This window comes from Polistes dominula, unplaced genomic scaffold (genome assembly GCF_049000335.1).
Source record: "Polistes dominula isolate Pdom_NZ unplaced genomic scaffold, Pdom_raw_medaka contig_15, whole genome shotgun sequence".
Taxonomy (NCBI): Eukaryota; Metazoa; Arthropoda; class Insecta; order Hymenoptera; family Vespidae; genus Polistes; species Polistes dominula.
In genome coordinates, this window is record NW_028300915.1 from 5,423,033 (window position 1) to 5,434,867 (window position 11,835).

General features: G+C 30.5%; 3 protein-coding genes and 1 long non-coding RNA gene across 30 annotated transcripts in view; 3 read left to right on the forward strand and 1 right to left on the reverse strand.

The window, feature by feature from the left end:
* The window catches only part of LOC107070485 (trypsin-1), a 31,367-nt gene extending 22,686 nt beyond the window's left edge, over positions 1-8,681 (forward strand). Inside the window, exons 2-4 of one of the 2 annotated variants that reach the window (XM_015328745.2) lie at positions 5,041-5,124; positions 5,254-5,507; positions 5,605-8,681. In XM_015328745.2, coding sequence (XP_015184231.1) covers positions 5,079-5,124; positions 5,254-5,507; positions 5,605-6,093 — 789 coding nt within the window. In that variant the 5' untranslated portion in view covers positions 5,041-5,078 and the 3' untranslated portion in view covers positions 6,094-8,681. Of the gene's footprint in view, positions 1-4,607; positions 5,125-5,253; positions 5,508-5,604 lie in introns of those variants that run through there. The other variant, XM_089170521.1, reaches the window with a different exon arrangement.
* pHCl-1 (pH-sensitive chloride channel 1) overlaps positions 1-11,835 on the reverse strand; it is a 95,694-nt gene that overhangs the window by 78,196 nt on the left and 5,663 nt on the right. The gene's annotated exons all lie outside the window — the stretch shown is intronic.
* Positions 1,897-4,479, forward strand: LOC107069128 (trypsin-7-like). The gene is made up of 2 exons (XM_089170520.1): positions 1,897-2,590; positions 3,161-4,479. The coding sequence occupies exons 1-2, from the start codon at positions 2,467-2,469 to the stop codon at positions 3,907-3,909; spliced, it is 873 nt and encodes a 290-aa protein (XP_089026646.1). The 5' UTR covers positions 1,897-2,466; the 3' UTR covers positions 3,910-4,479.
* On the forward strand, positions 9,680-11,686 carry LOC149033196 (uncharacterized). The gene is made up of 2 exons (XR_016175985.1): positions 9,680-10,277; positions 10,692-11,686. It is a non-coding gene; the product is annotated as an uncharacterized LOC149033196 (long non-coding RNA).

Consider the following 11,835-nt stretch of genomic DNA (forward strand, 5'->3'; position numbering starts at 1 on the left):
AAAGTATCGTAACTTCAGACACTTCCTTACAAACACCAGAGAAGATATCAAATTCTTTGTCTGATTAACGAAAAGTTACCTTTCCACTATCATTTCAAGAATGATGAAGCGAACGTGTGACAGAAATAAAATAGGAAAGGAAATTATTTTTTCAAGGGAATTCGATAGACGACCTCGATTTCGAAGAATCGAAAAATGTTAAATTGGATGTTCGTAAAATAAGTAGTGACGTGGTAAACATCAAAGGATTTTCTTACTAAATGAATGTTACGAAATATTGGTAATACACCTACGATGATAGTATTATCTCAAAATAGAAACTGGGTATTGACAACGAATCATTATACATCAGTGAGGCTGCATTAAATTGATATTGAAGTTCATACAAAATTATTGATTTTGAATGACACCTCTATCATGTTATAATCCATACGATGATTTGAAAACTATAATGAAAATTTTCCCAATTTAATGACATATCTTTGATTCACACGTTCATGTCATTTCTATTACAATAAATTACCATTTTATTACAGAATGCGATATTATCACAACTATTGTTTAAATTTAAAAAAAAGAAAACTGTAAAGAGTAACTGTCCACGTAACTGACAAAAATAATGTTTCCATATTAGTTATCTACAAAATCGAAAGGATGCTTATCCAGGTAACTCGAGTAGTTCTTTGGATATCGATGGAAAACTTCCTGGTATCATCTCTTGGGGTTGATTGTATAGTACCCAACACTACTTCTAGAATTTACACCCAAGTGACGGCCTATCGAGATTGAATACGTGCCAAACCAAAAGTCTGAACTAGTTTTTATGTATTTATCTACCATCGCTATGTCGAATTTGTTTGTTACAAAAAAATTCGATAGGAAATTTACTATAATCTTTAATTATCTATTTTATAAATTTGTCAACAATAAAACGGCAAATGAAACTTATAAAACAAATACAAATTTATTAATAATATAAATCTCTTGGCTAATTATGTTACTTTTATTTCAAAATCAATTAAATAAATTTCTTCATTTTTACTTTTTATTATTGAAAACAATGCATTTTCTTTGAAAACCAAAGTTACCACATATCAAAATTGTCATAACCGCTAACTATTCGTACTTATGATACTTCTCGAAACATTTTCGGTATTTCGACGAAATGTTGGCAAGTATTCTGTGGAGAATTTCGATAGAAATGCATTCTCACGATGAGAAAACGGTTCTGTCAAATTTGACGTCTATAACAGGAATATATTCGAAGATAAAGTCACAAATTGAGAAAGGAAAAGATACAAGAAAAGCTCGAAACCAACATGAAGTGTTTCTTCGATAATCGATTTGCTCAACAACAAGAAATAGACAAACTCACAAACATGACTTTTAAATTTTTATATATCAAATAACAATAATAGTAATGATAATAATAATAATAATAATAATTATTATTTTTTAATCATAATTTTTTTTTCATAATAAACATAATTATAAAATAATTACTATTACGATTGGAGATATAAGCACATTTTATTTGTACCTTAAATGACATTACTGAGCGGTTTCTAAGTGTATAATTCATTAGTTACAATAGTAAACTGTAAGTAGCGAGTGAGCCAACAGCCCTGAGGAACTGCTCAGTACAGCGCGTCATACGGAACCTTCGTACTGTTTAGTTCATATCTTCTAAACAAATCGAGGTACCATTATAATTTTTTTTGCATAATATTTCTCCACTACAAGCTATTTTTTAAGATACAAATAAAACAAATAAAAATATGCGAAGTTTAATAAATTCACAATTTTTAATTTTAACTTCCGGTTTACGAGACAAAAAAAAGTTCAATTTCAAATTTTTATTTACTTCCAAGAAAATTAATTTATATTCTCTAATAAACACGATTTATTTCTTATATAATCCATTAGATTGACTCTTTTAATAGTATTCGAAAAATCTATTCCTCATATTTTGTCAATTCTTTAAAGCCCCATAAATTGGTAACTAAGGTAAAAAAAAAAGATGTACAATTATTGAGGTCCCATAGAAGTACAATCAAGCTAATTATGAACAAAATCCGCGACCTCACATTTTTTTCGTTGTCCCCTTCACGTGAAATGCCCCATATATGTTAATATTTTCCTTCGGTCGTACAAAATTTCAGAAAAATTTACTTAAAATATTTGATCAATGTTGCAATTCATTAGATATAAATAGTTTTAAAATAGATAATTAATACGGGACGATACTACGTACACGAAACTTTATCCGTATTATCGATAAACATGAATCGAAAAAAAGAAATATAAATTAGATAAAAGATAAAACACTTAAGGGAAATAAGAAAAAGAAATCGCGAACAATGATTTAGTAGGTCTGATTAGTTTAAGAGTTTAAAGAATTTAGAGAGGAATAGTGGGATATATAGGAGGTATTAAATAACAGAGCAGTGATTTTTCGGAGTATAAATGCACGACGCACTAACGTTTAACTATCAGATTATATTGCGAAGTTGTACAAGGCAAATAAGATTAGAGAAGATGAAGAAAACCTTATTCGTCGTTATCAACATTCTGATATTATCAGCTTTAGGTAAACCTCTATTTTAAAACCAATATTTTAATGAAATTCAATATAAACGATAATTATATCCAATTTGAAAACCTAACATATCTATCAGATAAAAGAAAAAATATTTAGAAGAAGATTGATATTTACAACAAAAAAATACAAAAATTGATTAAAATGAAATATAAAGTATTAGAGTTTTTAATTTTTACAATAAAATATAGTTGGAAATTTTCGAAATAAATATTACGTGAAAATATTACCTTAATCGTCTACTCCAACAAATTTAAGTAGAGTTTATAAAGATAGATAGAGAAATAAAGAATGAATGATCTACTTTGATCTGCGGTTACGAAAGTAAAACGAAACTAGTTGGGATTGTGAAAAGAACTTATCGCGATCTGAAAGATTTATTTCTGTTATTTGATAAGCCAGCCGACCTCTCTCTCCGACACGAATTCTTTATATCTCTTAAATGATTAACAGACTCATAATCGAACTTCAAACTATAGAATAGAAAAAAAATTGTTTAGAATAGAATAATCAAATCCAATAAAGAAAAAATTCTAAGAAATTTCTAATAATTTCTTACAGCTGCACCACCAAGCGACTTGCCAAAAATAACAGACCGAATTTTCCCAGAAGGACGTATAGTTGGTGGTGAAAATACGAACATTACAGAGGCACCTTATCAAGTTAGTGTTCAAATACTAGGGTCCCATTATTGTGGTGGTAGCATAATCAGTAAGGAATGGATTCTCACGGCTGGACACTGTGCTGGGAAACCCTTATTCTTTTACACAGTTCGTATTGGATCGGACAAATCTGATTCAGATGGTAGCATCTATTCTGTATCAAGAATATACCAACACGAAGATTTCAAATCTAATTCTCTCGGTGTACCAATACACGACATTGCCCTTATACGTTTATCCAAGCCCATTGAAGAAAATGAGAAACAGAGGCCTGTGACATTATTTTCTAAGGATGAAAATGTCGAACCAGGAAGCTTAGCAATAATCACAGGTTGGGGTAGAACACAATATGGTACTCCAGAAATCCTGCAAACAGTGTCAGTTCCTATCATAGATAAAGTCGATTGTCATAAAGCATATAGAAAATTATTCGGTGGTATAATGATAAATCAAATCTGTGCGGCTTATCCGGAAGGTGGTAAAGATGCTTGCCAAGGTGACTCTGGTGGACCATTGACCATAGGTGGTCGTCAAGCTGGTATAGTTTCTTGGGGTAATGGTTGTGCTTTAAAAGAATATCCCGGTGTCTACACCGAAGTTTCAAAATATCACGACTGGATCTTTAAGATAACCAATCTTGAATTATAGGATTTCTTACTTTATCCATTAGTTTACATCTATTCGACTGACACATCTGTATTACTTAAACAGATAAGTTTAAATAAGAGCAATCGATCCAATGAGAAGACGAAGATCGACGTTCTCGTTTGAATAAACGAGTGAAATATACATAGAACATAGTCTAATTGCAAGAAACACACACACTTACGAATCACTATTAAACTACTACCTATCTATCTAACTATCTAGCTATCTATATTCGAATCCGTGTCTCCCTCGCTAACGTATGTAAACAAAGACTCGTGCGTAAATCGTTCCGGTTAAATGACCAAGCTAAATACGAAACCACTATTGCTAATCTCTCTCCAAGAAGCCACACGTTCTATTCGATGAATTATCCATGAAACCTGACCAGAAATTCTAACATTCGATATATGCATTTAAATTTGTATTCAATTATTAATGGAAAATTTAAGAATATACTTTATTTATCGTTTTATTTTATATCTTCAAATTCATCTATGTAAAATATTCATTAGCATGTACAATATTTTTAAATAAAAAACAATTAATCATCGATGTACACTTATTTTGTTATTATTTAAACATATAAAAAATAGATGAACAAAGACTAAAATCCAAACGAATAATTAAATATAGAAATGATAAAACATTGACATATTTAATCCTGGATGATTTATCTCATTTTTTTTTATGTTAATAAAATTTGGTGCAGTCAATACAATGGAAACCTCGAAGAAAATAAAAAGTATGGTATATATAAATCGCTTTCGATATTGTGGAAGGTCTTGAAAACAGATTTTGATTTTATGATTCGATCGACAACGAAAGTGATTCAAAGTCTTATTTATCATGATCAACCGCTATCAAAATCAACGACAGAGAATTCTTCCAACAAAAGAATTATGATTGATATTATCGATTGATGAGACAAAACCCGAAGACAAAAAATTCTTATCAATATACCAAGATACTTGGGGATTTGTATCGTATTTGTAAATGAATGGATCAAGTTCGTATAATACAAAATATTAAAGACTTATCGATTTTATCAAAAATCACTTGACAGATTCTATTATAATCCTTCTTTGAATATCGTCATAATGCATATTACAGTTTCATATAAATACTCGTCAGATGATACAGAGAACATCAAACACACCACACGAGTCAACATGTACGCTCAATTAACATTAATTTGCATCATTGCAGTAGCAGCTGGTGAGTATAGAAAAAATATATCAAAAGATATCAACATTTAGAATTATAGTATCGATATTAGCTATTTAAATATCTTGTTGGACAATAATTATTGACAGCATTATTAGAACGTTTTATCAAATGTTATAGCGGATCCTATTCCAAGGCAGCTAGCTTTAAATCCTTACACTCCAAACGGTCGTATCGTCGGTGGTGAAGATGTTGAAATCGAAGAAGTACCTTACCAAGTTTCTCTACAAGCATACGGTTTTGGTTTTTGCGGTGGTAGCATCATTGCTAAAGACTGGGTGCTTACCGCAGGACATTGTATAATATATTCGGCGGACTCGATGGTTGTACGTGCTGGAACAACCACAAAGAGTTCAGGAGGTAGTCAACACAAGGTATGTTTATTAAAAACATGAAAAGAGAAACTTAATCAATCAATATTTCTTCACGATAGACATTTGACATCTTTTAAACTTAATATGAATTTAACAGGTAGCAGAGATCATCAGACACGAGAACTACAGGACCAACATGAATGGTATTCCAGAAAACGACGTTGCCTTAATTCGTGTAGCAACCCCATTCGAATTGGATGCAAAACGTCAGCCAATTTCCTTGTTCGAGTTTAACGAAGAATCTGTTCCTGGAGTAAAAGCTACGATCACTGGTTGGGGTGCAATCTATCAAGGGGGTTCAACTTCGGAAACTCTTAAGATCGTCAATATTCCAATGATTTCTAAAGTAGACTGCAATGAAGCTTATTCTTCATTCGGCGGTGTTCCAGCTGGACAAATCTGTGCCGCTTATCCACAAGGTGGCAAAGACGCTTGCCAAGGTGACTCTGGTGGTCCTCTTGCTATCGAAGGTCGATTGGCTGGTATCGTATCTTGGGGTAACGGATGTGCGAAGAAAGGATTTCCAGGAGTTTATACCGAAGTTGCTGCTTTCCGTGACTGGATCGATTCCAAACTCAAACCTTAAATTCAATACTGAACCGACAAAGTATCGATCGACCAATAATATTTTTCTTATTTGTTTTTTTCTTATTATTTTCATGTCAAACAGACTAGTACTAGATAACTCTTGTAATATTACTACTACTACTACTACTACTATTATTATTACTAGTAGTAATAGTATTAATTGTAGGACAAGAGTTTTAAGTACTTCCTAAATGTATGTGTTACTAGCAATCAAAATAAATGCATAAATGTTAAAATTATAGTTAAATTTGTATTACCCTTGAGTCCACCAATTCATTTTATTTATTCTACCACAAAAGAATAGAATTCTGTGATGGATAAAAAATCGAAATGAGATATATGGTTTATAGAAAGTGAGTATCAGACTATATATACGTCTCACATTGCGTTTCAATCGCTTCTGTCGATTGGCTCGGTTCAGGAAAGAGCAAAGGAAGGAAGTCAATCGATTGGAAGGGAAAGTAGTGTTGCTGCTGCTGCTGCTGCTGCTAGTGCTGGTGCTCTCATTTCATCTTTTTCACTGGGCTTTTCCAACGTATGCCCTTTTACATAAGACCAAAAAAGCTTTTTGGTCTTTTACCTTGTTTTTTTAACTTCCCTTTTTTTCTTCTTTTATTTTTCTTTTATTTTTTTACTCGTATCTCTTCATAGGAATGGATTTACGTTCAATGTTAAAAAAGTATTAGAAACGAAAGAAATATATACTGTACTATCGAAAACTGCTTCACTGGCGTATTTGATCCTCCAAATGGCTTTTGAGTTTTGCAACACGTTTCAATAAATCTACGTCTTTATGCATATTCTATCCAGATAAACGAATAAACGATACTTCATATTTACATCATATATCAAAGTTTTTACTTGTATAATTTCAATTCATATATCTATTAATAATAAAGGGAAATATCAAATGATTCGATTTTTGTTTCCTCATAAAAGTCATACCTCAACCAAGGGTTATTTTCAAATCTGTTCTAATTTACTAACTCGATTTCTTGAACTGAAATTGCATTCCCTAATAAATGTTCTATTAATTTATTCGATAAGTACAATTGAAATAGTTAATCCAATTCATATCAGAAATAAACAACAGCAAAGGTCTACGATCTTAAGATCGTTTCAAGAATTTCATCAATAAAAAAAGATCAAATCATATTAAAACCTGGAAGCTGTTAATAAACGATCGGGAATCATTCGAACCGTGTTATAATGTTATCGGAAACGTTTGTTCAAGTTATATCCGGGCTCTTTATCACTTGATTATCTCACGATTGAATCATTCGAACGTATATAGAGTTTGAATGTTATCAATGGGACAATATACAGCTGATCAATTCAGAAAACTAATGAAATAATCTTTATTTGGTTTAATTAAAAGTCAAATCTGATAATTTGTAAATCTCGAATAATTGATTAATTAAAACAACGAATTTTTCTTTTTCCCATCAATACACATCAACCTACTAAATGTACTGTCCCGTTTTAGTCAAAGATTTATTTGTAAAAGAAAAACTGATAAACGTTCCAAAAAGATAAAGAAAAAGGAAAAAATTCACAGTAGAAAGACGTAGAATCGCAAGTAGGTTAAATATGAAGTTTTATGTTCAGTATGGCCCCGGGAGGTATCGAAAATGCTTGCCAACGGTTATTTCCAAGATTCCCACTAGTCACATAGGTTTATCTTCAACGATTTTATGGTAACGATAGTTCCATGGAAAATGGTTCTCTGTATGTTTAATGTTTTCTCGATGTTGTACTACATCCTTCGAAATATGATAAAACAATTCTTCACTATTGAGAATCGTGTGAATGAAACAAGTTAGTAAAACACATGTAATATGAATTTTGTTCGTAACAACTAACATAAAATATTATCAAATAATCCTTTTACATTGGAATTACTAAAAGAGTTAGTATATATAAAATATGGGTAATATGAATTTTTTTTCTGTAACAATTAACTTTACTTGTTAAATACGTTACACTTGCCAAAAGGAGTATACAAAACAGAAAGAAAGTGGGTCCAATTTTAGAAGTACTAACGTAAGATGGACTTTGATGGGACTTAATAGAAGTCTTTTTGAAAGAAAGCCAAACGCGACGATTACCGCAGCAGCAAAGAACCTTTAGATTGTAGAAAATAAAAAGAAGAAGAAGAATGAGAGGCGTCATCGCTCTTGGCTGATAATATGGAAAGTTTAACATATATTTCTATGATAAAGTAACACACGTGATAAGAATTTATCTTTTAGCGGGTTAAATAAATTATATTATTTTGTTCTCCTCTTCTATAAAATGTTTAATAGGAAGAAAAACTTTTTTTATTATTACTATAGTTTACCAGATTAAGACAAAATAAAGGTCACTCTTTAATTCTTTCTCTCTAATGATTTTCATGGATCAACTATCTCATTCGTCTATTTTATTTTCCCATACGATTAAAAGAAATCACCATGTATGATCGATGAATAGAGTTCGTCAAACGAGATAAATACGCTTGCAAGGAAAAACCAAGAGGAGACAAACAATCGGCCGTTTCAATAAAACCGAGTCGATAACTTATTTTTAGATCACTCCTGTAAACGTAGGATACCTATGTATATACATACATATACTTATATATTTATATTATACATAACCATGCACACAACACGTGTATAATAGATGCTAGGAAAGAATGATGAAGGCCAAACTGTAATATATCTACATAAATGGAATTTATAAAAAAGAATATTAATATATAATAAAGCTAATTTAAAGAAAAGATGATAGTGTAGAAATATTCATTATATATATATATATATAACCGATCATTTATTCTTGAGATATTTATATGTATATATATATCATATCTATATAATATGTATATATCAATTTTAATATTGAAAAACTCATTAAGTAAAATAAATCGAAAATATGGTATATCTAGACGAAAGAATGGATCGCGAATCTAATGGATCGCGAATATAAAACTATCGATCTATGAAATTCGATTATCTCGTTAAAGTTTCTAAAGGCTCAGGTCTTCAAGCACATGGCCCGAAAAAAATATCTATTTTCTCTCAAAAGGGATGAGGTTCGTTACCTATGTAGTTTACTACAAATCCGCATTGTTAGAAGAAAATAAATATATGCATAGTTTTTGCATATTTATACATAGATGTATATACATGAAAATATACATATATATATATATATATATATGAAAACAGGAAAAATACCCTTCTAAAGAACCTAGATGAATTTTATCTCTTAGTTTTCTAGCGAATTATATGGAGTCACACGGTCACTCGCTTCGAATGAACTTTTGACCCCGCACTATGCATCGCCATTAACGCACATGTTCCATTAAAACTATAACGTATAATATAAATATATATACGCATATAAACACATGTAATACATAAAATTTATTTCATTTTATCTAATTTTTTAACATTTTATTTTTCATCTATAAATACATAAACACTAACACACACGCGTGCATACACACACACACACACACACACACACATATATATATATATATATATATATATATATATATATATATATATATATTTTTTTTTTTTTTTTTTTTTTTTTCTTTGTCGTTAAACATAGTAAAAAATGAGTCGTGGTAGTTGAGTATAAACAACTTCTCGGGCAGTGACGTCAACACTCGGAATATATTTCCTTGCCAATTATGTCAAACACGAAGTCACAACGTTCGCCAAATTAGGGATGACATTCTACTTCTACTTTGCTCCTGCTGCTGTTACTGCTACTGCTGTTAATATCTCTGATGTTTCTACTGTGAACTAATATCGTCCACTGTCCTGCTGTAACTGTTACACACCGATGTTGTGAATACTAGTGCATCTACTAATATTGCTGTTACCAGTGTTGCTGATATTACTGATGCTATCACTGTTGTTGACATTACCAACAGTGTTCCTTACTAATGATCTCATCTAAACTATTCGTTCGAAACTCTAACAATTTTCAAATTGTCTTAGAAAATTATTAAACAAAATTATAATGAGAAGTTAAGATATTAATTATAATTAATCATGAATTTTTTGATGTTATATTTTATTCTGTAAATTGTGCAAATGTGAGAAAAATGATGACCATGTATCGTCTCTGTTTCATCACGAAAGTTTCTTAATTGATAAACAAGCGAATCAAAGTTCTTTCTAAGTAAGTATGTTTATTATCCTATACGAAAATTTTTCTATATCTTGCTGCTTTTCATGCTGAATAAGAGAGAAATTTATTTAAGTTCTTAATTCAGAAAGCTATTCACTTTTATCATATTTTTCTCTCTCTTATTTTAATTTCAACAAACAATAGATTTGAAATCTAATTATCAAATTAATTAGCAAATTACGTTTTCTTAATTGAATCAATATTATGTAAATAAACACAATGCGTAACGATATCGGCTATTATGTTTAATTAACTAGTGAACAATTTTTTTATTTCTTTCTTTTAACATTTATATTGAAATAAAGAAGTAAGAAATATATAAAAAAAAATCGAAATGATGCATATACCTTCCATGCAATATCTCTCACCTTTTACTACATATAATGCAACTAAACATATACATAGGTACATTTGCATATCCATGGAGTAAGGTAATGGCTTTTAAATGGCAACGATATCGTCGCATTAACCATCCTGCAATTACTATTAACGAAATTCTCTCAGAGATTTAGCTGTGCGATCGATTGAACGTCAGTTTATTTTCATGAAAATACTGTAATTTTCTTCAACTGACAACGAAGATCAAGTATTATATCACACATGATGATTACTTGAAGTTTTTTTAACAAAATATATCAATGTATGATTGTACTTGTAAAATATATTTCTTTATAACGCTATGTAATATTTTTATTTTACCTACATTTAAATTTCATTCTATACATAACAAAATGAATTATAACTTCATATCAAAAATTATGTTACGCATATTAAGTATAATAGAATACTACAATAATACTGATATAAATAATACTATAAGATTATTGAGTTATATATTTTTTTGTCATCTTAAATTATGGATTTTTTAACAAAATAAAAACCTGATTATTTGGATGATGTAAATAATTAATAAGACCTTGAATAAGTTCTCGCTGTTCCATCAAAGATGGCAATAACAGTACTCTGTGCTTGAAATTTCGAATGGTAACGCACTTGCAAGGAAGTACTGTATCTAACCTAAAATTTCAGTGTATGATAGTTCACTTTAGTGTAAACAAAGTAATTTTTTATTATTTTTGAAAATGTCTACTTTTGTGCCAACTAAAATGTATTTGCGGGGAATTTTATTGGCACTACTTTATTCAAAAGAAATCGGCAGCTGAAGCACATAGAATTCTTGTTGAGACTTATGGTGACAATGCTCTGTCGGATACGACATGCAGAGACTGGTTTCGACGCTTCAAAAAAAATAATTTTGAACTTGAGGATAAAGAACGTTCTGGCGCACCAAAAAAATTTCAAGACAGAGAATTGGAGGAATTACTTGATAAAGACCGATCTCAGACGCTAGCAGAACTTGGAAAAACATTACAAGTTGACGAGTCAACTGTTTCAAAACGTTTAAAAATGTTAGAAATGATCCAGAAGCAAGGACATTGGGTGCCATATGAATTGAGGCCAAAAAACATCGTACGGCGTTTTGTCACGTGTGAACTACTGCTTCAACGGCAGAAAAGAAAAGGTTTTTTTGCACCGTATCGTGACTAGC